Source organism: Tupaia chinensis, unplaced genomic scaffold (genome assembly GCF_000334495.1).
Source record: "Tupaia chinensis unplaced genomic scaffold, TupChi_1.0 Scaffold000528_1, whole genome shotgun sequence".
NCBI lineage: Eukaryota > Metazoa > Chordata > Mammalia > Scandentia > Tupaiidae > Tupaia > Tupaia belangeri.
In genome coordinates this window covers 5,904,033-5,923,299 of record NW_006160041.1, presented here as the reverse complement: position 1 = coordinate 5,923,299, position 19,267 = coordinate 5,904,033, and the positions used below count along the sequence as shown (strand labels likewise).

The following is a 19,267-nucleotide window of genomic DNA, read 5'->3' as shown; positions in this document are numbered from 1 at the left end:
CTTTCTCAGAAGTGCACTGATGTATTTACATACAAATTTTCCCATAACCACAATTCCTAGGAAGCCTATCAAACTCAGGTTAATAAATCTTAATCTGGGGACCAGCAGATAGCAAAATGGTTATGTCGTTGGACTCCAATGTAGTCGACCACACTTCGAGTCCCAGACCCAGCAGCTTAAAACTCATGTTGGGGGCTTGTGTATGCATGCCCGAAATTCCCAGAGGAAAATGGAGGAGAAGGAATTGGGCATGGCCATCCCCCGTTCGGGGGGATTTCTCACTTTCTGTCTCCCCAATGGAGTGTACACACCCTATCATAAAAATTTCTCAAAAAAAAAAAAAAGAATAAATAAATAAATAAAAGAAATCTTGATCTGGGGACCAGCAGATGGTGTAATGCTACGTTGCTGGACTCTCACATGGCCAACCGCATTTTGAGTCTTAGACCAGGTGGCTTGAAACTCACGCTGGGCATATGTGCACATGTGCTCAAAATCCTGAAAGCAGAATGGAGGGGAAGATATTGTGGTATGGCCACTCCCACTAGGGGGGTGATTTCTCACTTTCTCTGTCTTTCTGGCAAGGCACGCACCCTATAGCAAAAATCTCTCTAAAAAATAATAAAAATGAAAAAATAATAAATCTTCATCTGACAACGGAAACATGAACATAAACAAATTCATTCAAGTTCATAATTTCTCAGCTCTGAATGGAAAACAAAAACCCGATTTTGATAAATTGACACATTCAGGCCTACTTCATCTAGCTATACACTTTAAGCACTATGAATTAGGTTTCTATTCTCACTACTCTATCTGAGGTGATAAGAAAATAGACTTAGGCTTCAGGAAAGCCAAGGTTGGTTCACACAGATAAATAACTAGATATTCTGGATCCAGGCCTCTGAGATCATGCCTGAATGGGCTTGTCCTCAGTGGAGTGGTCTGTTTGTTGATGCTGAGCTCATAAGCTCACACATTATTGCCCCCTAAAATATGTCTTCACTGTCTCCCAGCAGTGCCTGCCATTCTGGGCATTGAAGTCACCACCTCTTTGGGGGAGTTATTGGGATATGCTGGTATAGAGTTACATTACCAAGAATGGGGAAATACTCCAGGAAGTTATATATGAAGTCGCATGAGAAACAATTATGTAATGGAAAAAAGTAATTAAAAATTCCAGGGCCAGCAAGTGGTGTGGAGATTAAGACATTTGGATCTCACATGGGTAACTGCATGGTTTGAGTCCTAGACCCATCAGCTTGAAAATCACACTGGGCACATGTATGTGTAGATCCAGAATCCTGAGAGAAGAATGAAGGAGAAGAGATTGTGTCATGGCCATTTCTCTGGATGATTTCTCACTTTTCCTCTCTTTCTAATTCTCTCTAGCAAGCACACATGCCCCATAGCAAAATTGGAAAAAAAAAAATTCTTAGTAATTTTGGTGAAATTTTAAAAAACCATCAAACCAGAAACTTTAATGTCCTGTGTGGTCTGGATTACTTCTGAGTGTCCCACATATGCTGGGAGCCTCTCTGATTTTCTCTTGATTTCAGAGTACCACATGTAGAAGGCTTAGGAAGTACTGATGAAGGGAGAGCCTCTTGGAGGTGGCTGTTCGAAGTTGTATCTTTACCATTGTTTTAGTTATGTGCGCATAGCCAGACAGTGAGACATGTGGAGCCTTGCTATGGTTTATTAAGGATTCGTCTCCCAAAGATTCATGTTTAGAATTTGCCCCCCCCCCGCCCCAGTGTAATGGCACTGGGAGAGGGTGAGACCTCTAAGAGGTGAGGCCTAGTGGGCAGTGTAGGGACACTTTCATGAATGGATTAACGCTGTCTTACTGGATGGAGTGATTTTAGCTCTTGTGAAAAGGGTTAGTTCCTGTAAGAATGGGTTGTTAGGAAAAACGTTGTCTGTTGTCAGCTCTCTCACTGCTTGTACCCAACATTCTCTCTGCTTCTGTAGGCCACGCTGTGCTGTAGCACCAGAGGCCAGTCAGATGCCAACCCTTTACCTGTTGACTTTGCAGCCACCAGAAGCATAAGCCGAATAAACCTTTATTCTTTAGAAACCATACTGTCTCAGGTATTTCTGTTCGCCACACAATAGACTAAGACAAACCCATTAGATATAATTTCTGTAACTAAAAGACTAGTGTCCCAGATAACCAGAAAACAAAACAAAACTACAACAACAACAACAACAAAAAAACAGAATTCCACTTATCCTAACATGGTAATAAAATGCACTGACTTTGAAAAAGGATCATAAAAAAGTGTAAAGGGCCCAATGCAATGACACGAAAATACCTCCAGAGCCGTTCATCCACTTATTCCTTTATTACACAAGTATTCACTGACAACCTATTATATATCTTTTTTTTCTGAATATTTTGGACACACAACTGAGAAAAATAACAACTAAAAAAAGCTCACTTTTTGCTCCTGTGGAGAAAGACATAAATGTGAAATACATTCTTGTGAGGAAAGAAAGAAGAGAGAGAAAGAATGAAGCTAAGTATATAGTGTATTAGGTGACAGAGCTGCAGGATTATTTTTTTAAAAATAGGAATGTTCGGGACCAGCAGATGGCATAATGATTACATTGCTGGACTCCCACGTTGTTGACCATGGTTTGAGTCCCAGACTGGGGGCTTAAAACTCACACTGGGCATGCATGTGTGCATGCCTAAGATCCCGAGAGGAGACTGGAGGAGAAGGGATTGTGGTGTGGTCAACCCTGTGGGGAGTGATTTCTCACTTTTTCTGTCTCTCTCATGAGCACACACACCGTATAGCAAAAATCTATCTAAAAAGAAAAAAAAAAAAAAACAGGAATGTTCCATTTATTTTTTAGGAGCGAGTACAAGGGAAGATGAGAGAAAGAGAGAGAGAGAGACACCCTTGACAGGGTCTGTCATACCACAGTTCCCTCCCTTAGCCTTCTAGTTCGAATTTGGAGCATGCAAGCACGTGGCATGTGGAGTGTTTTAAACAGAATGATTAAGGAAGCCTTATCGAGAAGGTAATGATTGAATAAAAACTTGAAGGAGGTGAAGGAAATAGCTGTGAGGGTGTCTGGGGAAATCATGTTTCAGGCAGAGGGAAGAACGTAATGTGAGAAACTTGACAAATGTGAAGCAAGTAAAGATGATGAAGCAGAAGCTGAGTTGCCGAGTGTAGTAAGAAATACAATCTGAAAAATAAAGAGAGTCGGATCATGTAGGGCCACTTGGGCTACTGTAAAAAGTTTGGTTTTTATTTTGAGATAAGTAGGAAGGTTCTGAGTAGAGGAGGAACATAGCCTGACTTACATTTTAAGAGATCTTTCTAGTTGCCATCTAACCAATTGATGGTTGAGGACAAGATTGGGAGCTGAGACCAGTTAAGACGCTCCTGCAATACACCAGGAGGGAAGACATTTTAGGTATCATATGAGGGGAAAAAAATGCAAAATTCAACTGAAACAATAAAGGAAGTTCCCTACAATCTATGTGGGGGTTACAAATGTTGAGGTAGTTATAAGACTTTTGGTCTTGGTCTCTTCTTAAACTCTCAGCTATGGAGATAATAAGTAAGGTTTAGTATGTTCCACTGGCATCTGGACTCCATGGTCTATTAATAAGATATAGTAATAGTTTACCTTCAAAATTGAGGACACCTTTAAGCATAAAAGAGATGCTATTAGCTATATGTGGGCAATGGGTGTAATGGGGTTCAGGACACAATACCCCAAAATATGGCACCTTGACATTTGGTAAAACAGCAAAAGCAGGATTGTCTCTAAGCTTCTCCCACCATTCTCCCTCAAAGTAGTCCATAAAATAATTCTATGACTTTTCTATTAAGTAGGTTTTATGGTTTGATGATGGGTTGTCCCCCACAGCTTCATGTTTTGGAATTTAATGTTGGGAGGCGTTGATACCTAGTGGACAGTGATTTTTGGGACAACTCAACAGATCATGGTTATTGCATTATGGAGGCAACAATAGCATAAGTAGATTAATGATGTCTCACTGTGAAACTCAATGATTTCTAGGTCTGTTGAGAAGGGGTTAGTTCTTGGGAAAGCTGGCTGTTATAAAAGAGAGCATTCGGAAGCTCTTTTTATCTGCAAGCCTCCCATGTCTGCCATCCTCTGAGCTTTCATTGTCCATGTTGGAGGTTGGCCTAATGCCAGGTCTATGCCTCTGGAGTTTCCAGGCAAGAGAATCGTGGTTAATAAACTCCTGTTTCTATTTAAACCATCCAGTCTCAGGTATTTTCGTTAGTAATGCAAAAATGGACTAAGAGAGTCGGCGATAAGGCCCTCATTTCAGAGGGGTCCTCCCAATACCCACAGGGAAGAAATGAAGACACAAAACCACAGAGAAAATTCTGAATAGATCTTGCTAAGTTTCCATTTATTACCATTAGATCATGTTTTTTTCTCCAATCCTACTTCTGCATAACTGTCCATAAAAATAGTTTTCTTTGTTTCTTTGACTCTTCATTTTTGAAGGTGTCATGTCACATAAAATTCATATTAAATATTTCAATGTTTTTTCTCGTTAATATGTTTTTCATATGGGGTTTCAGCCATGAACCTAGCAATGGCTATAGAAAAGATCATCTTTCCTCCCTTAATGGTCTAAGAGGAGATTCCTTTTAGATAGAGAAACCTTAACCAGAAGGCACTAAGGAAGCCAGTGGGGGTTTCCGTAAAGAACCTACAGATCATTAAGGAAGGAAGACCAATTTGTTTAATCAATAAACATCTTCTAGCTTAGGAAAACTTAGAATTAAGAATAGAAATGATGGGAGCCAGCAGGCGACATGGTAGTTAAAGATGCTGGACTCCTGCATGGCTGACCATGGTTTCATTCTCAGTCCTAACAGTGTGTTTTCTCACTTTCTCTCTCTCTGTCTCCTCTAATCAAATTTAAAACAAATAATAATAATAATAATAAACAAAGTTAAATAAAGTAATTTAAAAAATAGAAATGAGAATCTAAATCAGACTCATAGTATTAATACATTTGTGTTGAGGTTAAGAATAATTAATATGCCTTTGGTATTTGAAATATTTGTTATTTAAGGAAAGAGGGCCTACTGGTATTTTTAATAGATTGGCTTTGTTATTCCAGTTTATATGTATAACTGAGTAATTTATTTTGATCTATGATTTAAGTTGAAAAGGATATTAGTTTTTACTAAATTTCTCTGTACAGTGTTTACTGTGAGCCAGTAACTGTTGTATTTTGGATGTATTATAAGGGAAAATTATGTTCCGGTGGAAAATTGTGCATTGACTAATGAACACCCTCCCAAATTTTAGTCTGATTCTATGGGAACCACTCTACAACTTTCTACAATAGATTGTAGATAACCAAAGCAATACAAATTAATTTTGTCCACAGACATGCAAATTCGGTCTTGTATGATAGTTTCAATGGGCTTTCTCAATATGGAAAAGAATGAAGGAGGAGGGATTATGGCGTGGCCATCTTCCCTGGAGGGTGCATTTTCACTTTCTTTCTCTCTCTCTCTCTCCAGGAAATGCACAGACTCTATAACAAATCTTTTAAAACATATGTTTATATGATCATTTGATTAATATTCAGCCTCTATAGTAAGCGGTAAGAGCCCTGAAGACAAGGATGTGTGGGTGGTCTTCTCCATCAAATCCAGACCTAAAACGGTAGCTGGGATATAGTCAGAGCTTAATAAGCATTTGTAGAATGAGGGAAATAATGAGCAATGTAGAGAGCCTATGACCCCTGTTTTAGTCTTTTTTTTTTTTTTTTTTTTTTGCTGCTATAACTGAATACCACAAACTGAATAATTAATTTTAAAAAAGAATTTATTAAGTTCATGAGTGGAGGTCAAAGGCCAAAGGGCCACATTTGGTAAGGGTCTTCTCATTCCTGGGTACGATCTGCAGAGTCCTAAGTTGGTGTGGGGGTTATCATATGGTGTGAGGACAGAAGCGTGTGTCAGCTCTTACCTTCCCTCTTCTTATAAAGGCACCAGTATGCAATCATGGGGGCCCAACTCTAACGGCCTTATCTATAACAGTTCTAATTACTCCCAAAGACCATGCCTCTTAAATACCACAGTCAGATTAAGTTTTCATCTTCTTACTACCATCATAATAGTAACCAAGTTTCAACACATGAATTTTGGGGGACACATTCAATCCATAGCAACCTTCTTTGGTGGAGAATTTCTCATTGTGTGTAATATTAGAAAGACTCAGTTCCGCAACTGCCACTACAGTCAACAAAAGCAGAAGAGGAATACCTCCTCCATCTTCCTAGGAGAAGGACACCTCCTCCGTCTTCCTTTGTCCAGCAGTTTAGGGATGGCAGGTAACTTAGGCCAGCCAATCCGATGCTCCCATATCGGATATCACTCTCTGGTTAGTGAGCCAAAGAGGCAGTGACAGTTGAGAAATTATTGATGGCAGTCCATAGACAGCCCGACAGTTACAGAACCACAGATGTCTAGTGGTGTGGTTGCAGTACTGCCTATGGACTCGTCTTAACTGGATGGCTGGCCATGGCTCCAACACCTTGCCCATCCTGGACTGTAGCCTATTTTCAAAACCTGGTTTTACAATGTTTCTATAAATTTTATGTTATTCTTTTCAAAAATTTCTTCCCTCCTTAAACTAGACAGATTAAATTTCCTGTCACTTATCAAAAACATTGAGGGATTGGGAACCAGCAGTTAGCGTAATGGCTATGTCGCTGGACTCCCACGTAGTCGACCACAGTTCGCGTCCTGGACCCAGTGGCTTAAAACTCACGCCGGGCGCGTGTGCGTGTGTGCCCAAGATCCCGAGAGGAGAATGGAGGAGAAGGGATTGCGGCGTGACCATCCCCCCTGGGGGGTGATTTCTTGCTTTCTGTCTCTATGTCTCTCTCTGTCTGTCTGGCGAGCGCATGCGCCCTACAGTGAAAATCTCTCAAAAAAAAAAAAACATTGAGGGATTAAAAAATATATATTGTTGGTGGCAGAAAGGATGGGAGAAGAAGAGAGAGAAAGAATAAAAGAAAATGAATCATGGATCCTAGAAGCATGAAACAGTCACCTTTGTAAGATACAAAGTATTGGTGGGGCCGGCAGGTGGTGTGGTGGTTAAGGACGCTGGACTCCCACATGGCTGACCACGGTTCAAGTCCCAGACCTGGCAGCTTGCTTTCTCACTCTCTCTCTCTCCTCGCTCACTCTGTCTCTCCCTGGTCAAATCAAAATCAATAAATAAAGTTAAATAAAATAATTATTTAAAAAGAATACAAAATATTGGGATGTTTTGGGCAGCACGTGGGTGCTGAGGGCTTCTCTTTAGGTTGGAAACCAGTTGCTATTCAGGTTACAACTACTATTGTAAATAAAGCCATTGTGAAATTTGGAATACATTTGCATTTCTTTACATGTGTAACAGAGATGACATGAAATTGTTTAGGTCGAGTGCCCATATGGCATTAAATAATAGCAAATCACACAGGGAGAAAGTGATTATTCATTTTTTAATGTGTCTCAATCTACCTGATTATTATCAAGGACACTATGTTGAATTAGTATGTCTTTTCTACTTTAAGTACCTCCTCCTCATTCTTTTCTTCTTCTTCTCCTTTTTCATTGAGAGGGTCTATCTGTGTTGCTCAGGCTGGTCTGAAATTCAAGATTCTCCTGCTTCATCCTTCCTAGCAGCTGGGAGTATAAGGATGACCTACTGTGCCCCACAGCGTTAGGCTCAGAGCCTTCCCAGACAATAGTCTCTTGTTATAATTTAATTACTTCTTGTCTTTTTGTTATATTTAGTTCTTTGGTTACTCCCTATTTATAGCAAGTCATGCTAATTTTCTATTTATAGTCATACTATAAGCATTCCTAAATCAATTTCTTTCAGTAAAAGAAGTGAGTCAACTTAAAAACAGTAAATGCTAGCACAAATGTAACACAAGACAACAATCTCAAAGATGAATGATTGTCTACAGTTTAGAAAATACTGAGATAGTCCACCAATTAGAGCTACGAATGCAGAATGCAGTTAACTAAAAGCAGAGCCTGAAAAACCAAAGCAACGACTCCTTCAGAAATATTCCAAAGGCGTGCAATTATATAGTGGACAGGCCATTTACCCCATTAAAAGTCAAGACCCCTGATGGTAGTTGGGGTTGGAGGAGGTAGGGTTGGCTATTATTGCCACCATGAAACTGAAAGCGTATAGGTTAAAAGGGTAAGGCAAGATAGGTTAGCACTTTCATGAAGAAGAATCTGACAGACTCCGATGGCTGTCAGACTCTATTTCTCAATTCGGTCATAGAAGGAATGGTCTTCTCTTGCATAGAGCAATTGGCTACTTTCTGAGAGTAATGAATCAACCTTGCTATCTTTGGTTTTAAGTTAATATAATCTATGGTTACATATCACAATTCAAAAAATTCACTTACAGCCTTACTATAATAAGAGTGTTATCATGCCCCTCTAAAGGCAGGACATGAAAAAAAGATTCAGAACCAGTTCTTCAGTGAGAGCCACAAATAATGTGACCGTCTCCCACACATCCGTAAGACCACAAGACAGATGGAAGGGCGGTGCAGAAAGAGGAGCTCTGTTTACTTTCCAGCATAATAGAGAGTTAGACCATAAGCTTTAGAAAGAATTGTTCTAAGCACCATGATAATTTATAATATAGTTAGGCAGTGTTGACACAACATCTTGAAGAAGGTTGCAGAAATAAAGCAACTCTGTGAGAGAGCAAGTTGCCCTATGCTTCAGACATAGGAGCAAGCAGCCCTATGTCTTAGATGAGTGAGACAAGTGAAAAAAGGAACATCTGAGTAATATAAAACTTGTGAAAAAAAAAAAAAAAACACCATGGCTCAGCAATGGATACTGCCTGATTTACCACCTAGAATGGTTTTATAATGACCAAGATCTAGTCAGTTTCAGGTGGGAATACCTTCTGTAATGTAGGTACAGTTTTTCTATCCCGTTCTCTATTCCTTCCACCTCTCTTTCTTCCTTCCCCCCCTTGTTTCTTTGCCCCCTAACCTACTATTTTCTGAGCTCTTGCCTATTCTCCAACCAATAGCCCTTGGAGTTATCTGTAGTTTATTGGACTTCATTGATTTTTTTCAAGCTTCTTTCTCCAATGCTGATGACCATACTGAAGGAAAGCTGGCATGGTGAGGCCCACTTTCATTGGAGAGCAATGGTTTCAGAGAACAGGTTCAGGGGTGCTAGAAGATGCATAGTGGTTACGTTGCTGGACTCCCACATGGCTGACTGGGGTTTGAGTCCTGAACTCAGTGGCTTGATCAAATTCATGCTGGGTGTGTGTGCATTCATGCCCAAGATTCAGGAAGAAGAACAGAGGAGTAGGGATAGTGGTGTGGCCATCCCCCCGGGAAGGTGATTTCTCACTTTCCTTCTTACTGTTTCTGTCTCTTCAGTAAGACAGTAAGAGCATGTACCCTAAGTCAAAAACCTAAAAAAAAAAAAAAAAAAAGTAGTCAAAAGGGTAGCTTTGTAGTTAACTGCATGATATTTTAAATCTGGCTCCACCACTTATAAACTGGGTGGCCATTGAGTAAATTGCTTCTGTGTGTGTGTGTGTGTGTGTGTGTATGTGGTTTCTCAATGTCCTCATGCATAAAATGAGGTGAGAAAGTCATCTCCTTAATTGGATTTTGTGAGGATTCCATGAATGAGTCTGTACAAGGTGCTGAGACTGAGCCCCACCGAAATGATAAGCACAATCTGATTGTTAGCTCCACATATTTGACTTTTCTCAGAAGCGCTCCTTTGAAAGAGTTCTATTGTCCACCGGCAGGCACCCTCAGAGATTTGATAACCACTTGCTACAGTTGCAGATTGTTGTAGTCATTATTTAAATAAACCTTCCATACCTGTATGCCTATACTTTTCACTAATTTTTTTTTCCTATCTCAGAAAAACTTCTTTCAGAACACAGGACCTCATGCTTCTCAAGGTCAGATCCTCCTTGCTGCTGTCCTTATCCTGTCACTCTGTGACTCAGTGGCTTTCCTCAGACTGTTCTTGTTGACAACACATCGGATAGTACCCAGATGAACCTCCATTCTACAAAGAAGAAAACGTGGAAAACGCGGGTTCTTCCAAATACTGGGTCATCGGAAAAGTTATGATGTATGTTTCTATGTTTTCCCATGCAAAAATGCATCATGACTTTTCTGACAACCCAATAAATTATACCACCCAGGTTCACTGTTAGCAAGAAGGGGATGAAGAGAATGTGGGTCTCCTGACTCTTATGCCATTGCTCATTCTCCAACCTTTCCCTTTTCCTCAACATTTGGTGGAATTTTACACAGGATGCATCCAAGTTCCTTTCCACTGTCTGAGCCACACCTCTCATCAATGACTGAAAATTCTTCCAGTATTAAAGAAGTCTCCCAAGGAGGGATGTCTTTGAACTTTCTCCCCACAGTGAATAATCTAAGACTAGCATGTTCACGTGCTCATTTATCGACTTAAGGTTTCCTTTACTTTTTTGCATCTAAGTAGTTCTAGGCCCTGTGCTGAGCCCTAGGTATTCAGGGTTGAATAACAGAGCCTCTGTGTTAGAGAAGCTGTGTCCTGCTTGGGTAGGCATGCGAATACAGTAAATAACAAGGTACAGGAAAGCACATTGTGTGCAATGTACCAGGGCTAGGGTCCGGTGCCTGCACAGAATGATAAGGAGAGCAGCTTACCCAGCCTTGGGGAGCTTTCTGAAGGAACTGACTTTGAATCTGGATCCTGGAGTAGGCATTAGTCAGGTGAAGAAAGGGAAAAAAAGTACTTTAGGCAGAGGGAGCAAATGAGGGAGGGACAGCAGGGGCAGGTTGGGGGAGAGAGAGCAGGGAGCGTTGGGAGAGGGCCAGTTGATCTATTCAGTAAGAGTGGGATGTCAGAGAAATTAGGAACAAGAAGGTCTGAAAGGCTCAGCCAAATCTTGAAGGATTTTGTAAGTTGTCCTGCAGAATTTTATTCTGGAGACCCAAGAAACCAACACAGAGGTTCAATCAAGAGGATGATAAGAACACATTTTACTCTGGTGGCAGCACAGAGAGCAAACATATTTGGAAGTTACTGCACTAATTAACCAGGGGAGATAAGAAACTGGAGTATCTCAAAACAGATACCTGTGCTGAAACATTCATTATCTGCTGTTAAATGTCCCCAGGAGCTAAATTCTTGAGAACTTACTAAAGTATAACTTCACCATTGCTTTTCCTCTTTCTATATTTTCTTTAATAACCTGCACTTTCTTACCTTAATTTGGGTTTAACCAGCCCAGGATGTTTTACAGGTCTTTCTGTTCTATTTTTGCCTGATTAAAAGCAACTTTTTCCCCTCTTGATCTCATTTACAATGGTCATTGATTTAAATGGCTGTTCCGAAACAGATTTTGTGTGTGTGTGTGTGTGTGTGTGTGTGTGTGTGTGTGTGCAATCTTATATAACATCAAGTTTCTCCTTTGGTAAGCATTAAACATGGAAACAAAAAACATATACTTTGAGAAATTTCATCTTTTCATACCTCTACCATATCTGTCACAAAAGAAGGTTCTGGGGTTCTGGATAGTGGGCAGTTCACATTTCACAACAGTTAGCCACCTTAGTGTCAGAGCACTTTCTCCCTCTCTCTCTCTCTCCCTCTCTCTTTCTGGTCAAACTAAAACTAAGTACATAGATGAATAAATAAATAAATAATGAAGTTTTTCTTTTTTAAAGGACACCTGATTAAAAAATTTTTTGTCAACTATGTGATTAACTAGCAGAACTGCTAAGATAATTTCCCAAAAAACTAGAAGGAGAAATACATTCTTTTTGTAATTTTTTATTACCCAAGATCAGATTTAAAAAGGTCAGTTCTTGAGTTGCTATTAATGTTATTATTATCTCAAGGGAAACTAAGATTCAGCCTGGGCTAGCAGTACATAAAGAGCTCCACAGCAGCTCCTCAGGAAGAACTCTGTCATCTGGGGCCAAAGTTTTGTTACCTTTTCCTGTCTGACAGTAACTAGGGTGTTAGCAATGAGTCCTTCCCAAGTGTGCGAGATGGTTTTAACTCATCACTGCAAGTGCACGCGCATACACACACACACACACACACACACACACACACACACACACCACTTTGTCCTATGCTCAGCTGCTTTTGTGCACGTCTGTCCACCCAGTGTTCCAGGCGCCCTTGGTGTGGGGTCCTACCCTGTCCGTTCCCGGGTACTCACAGGGTCTGCGTACTGGGCGGTAGGCTGGGGATGCTGTGGATATCCTTGCAGGTGACTTTGAAGTCGTCCTCCTCGTGGCACTGGCAGGGCGGGGACGGGCACCCCTTTCCCCCCAGGCTCCTAGGCAAGGCAAGCAGAAGCACCAGCCGCAGCAGGGATGCCAACCTCATTTTCCACCGGCCCCCAGGGCTCATGCCCTGCTTAGAGCCTCATTCCCCAGTCCTGTGCTCTTCCAGCTTCCCCGAGGTAGACGGAGACCGGGGAGCAGGAGGGGTGGGAGGAGGGAGGGCTCCAAGGGGCTGTGACCTCACCACCGAAGACGAGGTTGGCGAGGAGGGAGGAGAGGCTCTTAACTGCTCCGCTTCCCAGGCAACTCTCCATCCAAACAAGCCTACTGGCTTCACTCTTCTTGGCCCGAGCCACGCAGCTGCTCCGTCTGTTCCCTGACACCTAACACTGGTCCTGGCGGTCCTCCCTGCTTTCCGACCAGCCTTACGCGTGCCCCACATGGGTTTTCTCCAAAGCCTACTTTAGACGCTCCCTCCTTGCCCTGTCTCTCAACCCGAAGACCCGCTGTCCCCGTGGGTCACCTCTCAAAAGCGCTGCCTGTCCAGGACCCACCCGTACGCACTCTGTGCAGAGCAAGTCCCCGCGCAGTTAACCGTCCCAGGGCGGATCAGAGTCTCGGGTAACTTCAGCTGCTCCTGGCCAAAGACGTCTCGATCGAGAGTCGGAGGTGGGCCTGCAGCCCTGCCCGGCCAGGGTGCAGCCAAAGCCCGAGCGCTACACCCCTGGCGGGCCCTCGCAGCGCTCCAACCTCAAGGCCGCAGCGCGCAGGAATCGCCTGGCGGCGCCCGGCGCTCACCGCAGCCAGCCCGCTCCCGGCAAAGCCAGAAGCTGGGCTCTGGGGCCATCTGCCGTGAGAACCCGGAATGTCAGAAAACCACTTAGTTCCTGGTGCTAGATCTGCGACAGGGATGTGAAGGGGTCCTGCGAATTCTGGTGTGTCCATATACCCTCCTCCCAGCCCCGGAAGATGGGAAGAAAAAGAATTCTTAAGACTCGTCACTCTTCACACAGTAGCCAAAAATACCATCTTAAATATAAATCAGGGAATACTGATTTCCCTTTTCAATGTCTTCAATTGCTTCTTAATTCTTTGGGGTAAAAGGAATATCGATTTTTTGTTGTTGTTTTACACAGTGTGTGATTCTTTGTTCATGAACTTCTAGGACGGGGAAAAGTTACAGTGATGGAAGTCAGTAAGGATAAGGGAGATTGAGTAGAGAAAGACAAGGGCTCTCCTACGGGGCCTCTGTATCCTAACTAGGCTGGAGGTGAAGTGGGTGTAGATATCTGTTAAAATTAAGCCGTATTCTTGGAATAGGTGCATCCTAATGTTTATAACAGCTTTATTCATAATACCGTCAAACTGGAAATAACCCAAATGTCCCTCAACTAGATAATGGATAAACAAACACTGATAGATTTATACAGTGAAGTACTATTGGTGAAGTACTATTCCGCAAAAAAAAATGAACCGATGCAATATGCATAAATGTTGAACATGTAATGCTAAGTGAAAGAAGTCCAACTGAAAAGATTACCTATTTATATATAATCATTCACATAAATGAATTCATTTATTTGACATTCTCAAAACCACAGGGAAGGATGGACGCAAATCAGTAGTTGTAAAGGCCTGACTACCAACCAACATTAGAGAACTTTCTGTGTGATGAAACTCTTCTAAACCTTTTTTTTTTTCATTAAAAATTTTTTTAAAGGATAGTTGCACTTGACAGAAAGAGAAAGGAGAAAACAACCCCCACGAGGAATGGCCATACCATGATGTCTTTTCTTCCAGCAATTCCTTGTCTTCCATCTCTCCCTCCTCTCAGAATTTTGGGCACATGTGCATGTACACACACACACACACACACACACACACACACACACACCATGATTGTCAAACTACTAGGTCCAGAACTCTAGCCATATCATAGGCCACATGGGATCTGGCTGCCTTAACCACCAAGCCACAGAGCCAGCTAAAAAGTGTTCTAAATCTTGGGACCAGCAGTTAGTGTAATGGTTATATCGCTGAACCCCTATGTAGTCTACTGTGGTTCGAGTCCTGGACTGGTGGCTTAAACTCACGCCAGGCGTGTGTGCGTGTGTGCCCAAGATCCCAAGAGGAGAAGGTGTGGTCATCCCCCTGGGGGATGATTTCTTGCTTTCTGTCTCTCTGTCTGTCTTTCTGGTGAGCACATGTGCCCTATAGCAAAAATCTCTCCAAAAAAAAAAAAAGTGCTCAAAAGTGTTCTAAATCTTGATTGTGGTGGTGGTTCCTTAGTAAGTTGTTAATATGGTGAATAGTATTGATTTTTGAATGTTAAACTCACTTTGTATTCCAAAGATAACTCCCCCTCCCCTGCCATTTGATCATGGTGTATTTGTAGTTTTTAAATATATTTTAAATTAGATTTACTGAAGTTCTCTTTAGAAATTTTGCATAGTTGCTCATAGGGGATAGATAATGGTCTGTTATTTTCTTTTCTGTAATTTCTTTATATAGTTTCTATTTAAAAAAAATTTTTACTATTACTTTGAAAATTTGTTACAGGGCACGTGCACTTACCCGAGAGGGAAGGACAGTGAGAAAGCAAGCCACCAGGCCTGGGGCTCAAACTGTGATTAGCCGTCCAAGAGTCCAATGCCTTAACCACCATGCCACCTGCTAGCTCCTTCATCATATACTTTCAGTATCAATGAATTGTTACCAAAGTATAACAAGAAATAGCTCCCCTCTTCAAATTTCTGTAAGCATTTGTGTAGAATTGGTATTATTTGTTTCATAATTATTTAGTAGGAGTCACCCGTGAAGCTGTCTGGACCTTGAGTTTTTCTTATTAGAAAGTTTTAACTCCAAATCCTGAGGGAGCTTTGGCAGTTTGTGTCTTACAATGAATTTGTCCATCTCATCTCAAGTGTTGAGTTTATTGCATAAACCTGTTTAAATATACTTATAACTCCTTCATATCTCCGTAATCCATTCTAATGTCAACTCTCTTATATCTGATATTAGTCATTTACATGTGTCTTTTCTTGCTGACTAGAATATCTAGAGGTTTATCAATCATATTAATATTCTCAAGAAGCAAACTATGGTTTCATAGATTCTCTATTCTTGTTCCATTTCTTTTTCTTCCTTTTTGAATTATTTTATTCAACTTTATTTAGTTTAATTTGACTAGAGAGGGACAGAGTGAGAGAGGAGAGAGAGAGGGAGGGAAAGTGAGAAAGCAAGTTGCTGGGTCAGGGACTCAAACTGTGGTTGACCATGTGGGAATCCAGCACTGTTATCCACTATGCCACCTGCCGCCCCCATTTCTTTTTCATATGCTTTGATCTTTATGACTTTTTTCCTTGCCTACTTTGGGTTTAAATTATTCTTCCCTTAGTTTCCTTATTCTCTCTCTTTTTCTCTTTTCTTTTTTTGGTTTTGCCACAGATGTGCTCATTGGAGAGATAAAAAGAGAGGAAAAGTGGGAAATCGTCCCCCAGGAGGGTTGGCCATGACACAGTCTATCCTCTTCCATTTTCCTCTCAGAATTTTGTGAACTCACACACACATACCCGGTTTGAGTTTCAAGCTGCCTGGACTAGGACTAGAACCGTGGTTGGCAATGTGGGAGTCCAGCACTTTAACCACCATGCCCCCTGCTGATCCCCCTTCTCTTAATTTCTTAGGGTGAGGTTTCTTAGGGGTGAAGTCATTGATTTGAGACCTTTTCTTTTTTCATCTATAACATTGTACGTGCATTGCACCAGATATTTTCTGTTAAAGTGCTACTTTAGAGACTTCTCACAGAATTTGATATCTTATAATTTTATTTTCACTCAGTTTAAAATAGTTTTTGATTTTTCTTTCTGATTTTTTCCCTGATTCGTAGTTATTTTAGAGTGTGTTGTGTAGTTACAAATATTTGGGGATCAGAGCTAGCAGATGGCATAGTGGTTAAGGTGCTGGACTCCTACCTGGCTGATGGTTTGAGTCCCAGACCTGGTGGGTTTAAACTCACACCGGTCCATGTGCATGTGTGCCCAAAATTCCCAAAAGAGAGTGGAGGAGAGGAGATTACAGTGTGGCCATCCACCCTGGGGGGTATTTCTCACTTTTTATCTCTCTGTATCTCTAGCACACACACGTGCCCTACAGCAAAACAAATAAACAAAATTAATTAAAAAAATTCTTTTGGGGAATAAAAAAACGAGAACTTTCCAAATGTTCTGTTTTTAATGTATAAATTAATGTCATTATAGAAAGAGAACATACTTTATACAACTTAAAATATTTTAAGTTTAGTAAGCTGTGTTTTATGACTTTGAATATAGTTTACCTTAGCGAATATTTAGTGTGCACTTAAAAATGTATATTCAAACATGTTGAGTGATTTGTTCTACCAATTTCATTAGATCAAGTTCTTGATGGTATTTAAGTCTGTTTTTGCTGAGTTTTCTGTCGGCTCATTATAACAAGTATTGTGATATGGGGACAACAACTTTTTACTACAACTGGGGATTTGTTTTTTTTTATCTCAGTGCATTTCTATCAGTTTTTGCTTTATGTATTTTGCTGTTCTGTTAATATTTACAGCTATTATTTTCTTGGTGAGTTTAATTATTATTTAAATCTCTTTCAAGATAATTGGCTATACTAACAAAGATAACAATTCTGTACTCTGAGTTTTATAAATCATGTGTAAATAAAGCATAAAGGCATTCATGAGGAGATAAATGAATGTTTACCTGCTGTCCGTTTTGCACATTTTTTTAAAGAGATTTTTGCCTTAGAGTGCAAGCACTCACTGGAGAGAGAGACAGACACAGTGCGAGGGAAAGTGAGAAATCACCTACCAGAGGGATGGCCATGCCACAATCCCTTCTCCTTCATTCTCCTCCGAGGATTTTGGGCATGTACACTTACATGCCCGGTGTGATTTTCAAGCCACCAGGTCTGGGACTTGAACCACGGTCAGCCATGTGGGAGTCCAACAACTTAATTGCTACGGCGTCTGCTGATCCCATGTTTGCACTGTTTTAAAGGAGAAGTGTATCACAGTTTTGTTTCTTTCGTTTTTATTTCTTCCTCATGCTGTTTCTAAGAATTTCTCACTGATTCAGAGTAATTTGATTCTAATATGCCTTGATGTACTTTTCTTCATATTTCTTGTGCATGGAATATTTTGAGATTCTTGAATTTGACTTTTCTTTATAGTTTTCATTAAATCTGTAAAATTTTCATCCATTGTTTCCCCATTTCTTCATATATTTTTTATGTTCCCTTATCTCTTCTTTCCTTTTAGAGTTCCTATTTTTATACTCATATTAGGCTGATTCAAGTGGTTCCCTAAAAGAACATATTGATGTTTTCTTCATTAGAAAGTTCTTTTTATCTTTGTTTCTTATTTTGAATGGTTTCTTTTGCTACACCTTTTTAAAATTTTTCTTCAGTTATCTGTCACTAATCCCACCCTGGAGGAGTCCTACCAAAGTTGTGCTCAAAGGTCAAAGGCTCAGCCTCAGCGCCACCCACTGTGTTTTCCAACTAACAAATGTAGAGTACTTCCCGACACCCTAAGGGAGAGAAAATATAAGACATATATGCATGTGAGAGACACACATGTGCACACACACACACGATAGTGTCCCATCATGCTGTGAACCTCTTCCCTCAGCCCTCTAGCCAATCCAGATCTTGGACACATGTGCCCAGCATTTTTGGGGTGGACTGGAGATCCCAGGCCCTGGTAGTCATGTGACTTCCAGCACTGCTGCTCAGTATACACTGCCTGCATCACTGAGACCGATCCAAACTGTAGTTTTCATTTTTTAGAAGTGCATTTTGGGACTTTTTAGTATTTCTCTTGTCTCTTTATAACTTTTGAACATTTAGAACACAATAATAGTTTGACATCTCAAATAGTTTCCCAGGAATGTTGTAACAAAGTATAGTCATGAGGCCAAAATGACATGTTGGCCAGCAGACTACATGAACTACGGTGGTCCTATAAGAGTATAATGGAGCTTGGGACCGGCAGTTAGCGTAATGGCTATGTCACTGGACTCCCATGTAGTCGATGGTGGTTCGAGTCCCGGACTGGGAGGCTTAAACTCACACCGGGCGCGTGTGTGTGTGTGCCCAAGAAACTGAGAGGAGAATGGAGGAGAAGGGATTGTGGCGTGGTCATCTCCCCTGAGGGTGATTTCTCGCTTTCTGTCTCTCTGTCTTTCTGGTGAGTGCACACGCCCTATAGCAAAAACCTCTCAAAAAAAAAAAAAAAAAAAAAAAAAAAAGAATATAATGGAGCTAAAAAAAAATTACTATCACCTAGTAACTTTGCGACTTTGCAGTTATTGTAACGTCATAGTGCAAAGCATTATTTGTGTGTTTGTGGTGAGCTTGTGTAAACAAATCTTTTGTGCTGCTAGTCATATACAAGTATGTATCTTTGTCAGTTCTGGGTCACTTTAGAAGGGTTGATTTTATTTTCTTAAAATGGGTTGCATTTTCCTTTGGCTTTTCATGCCTAATAATCTTTGTTTGAATGTCATGCATTGTAAATCTTATTCTTTTTGGATCTGGATATTTCACATTTATATAAATATTCTTAACATTTGTTATCAAAAGTGGCCACATTAATTTGTAACTGTTTGATAGTTTTATATTTCACTTTTAAGGTTTGTTAGAACAGCATTTAATCCAGGATTAATTATTCCCTACTCCTGAGGCAAAAATCTTCTGAGTATTCTACTCAGTGCTCCATTTAGTATGAGATGTTTCAGTCTGGGTGGTGAGAATGGTTGCTATTCTTGGTCCCATGTGAATAGCGAACACTTTCGCACTGGTGTACTTAGACATTTATTTCCCCAGCCTCGGTTTCTTCCCTTTTAAAATAATTTCACCAGAGGGCACATGTGCTCACCAGAGACAGAGATAGGG

General features: G+C 40.8%; 1 protein-coding gene across 1 annotated transcript in view; it reads right to left on the bottom strand.

Moving 5' to 3' along the window:
- TSHR (thyroid stimulating hormone receptor) overlaps window positions 1-12,542 on the bottom strand; it is a 166,355-nt gene extending 153,813 nt beyond the window's left edge. The window contains exon 1 of the mRNA XM_006157105.1: window positions 12,262-12,542. Within this exon, the coding sequence (XP_006157167.1) occupies window positions 12,262-12,455 (194 nt within the window). The 5' untranslated portion in view covers window positions 12,456-12,542. The remainder of the gene's footprint in view (window positions 1-12,261) is intronic.
- Between the last annotated feature and the right edge of the window lie 6,725 nt (window positions 12,543-19,267).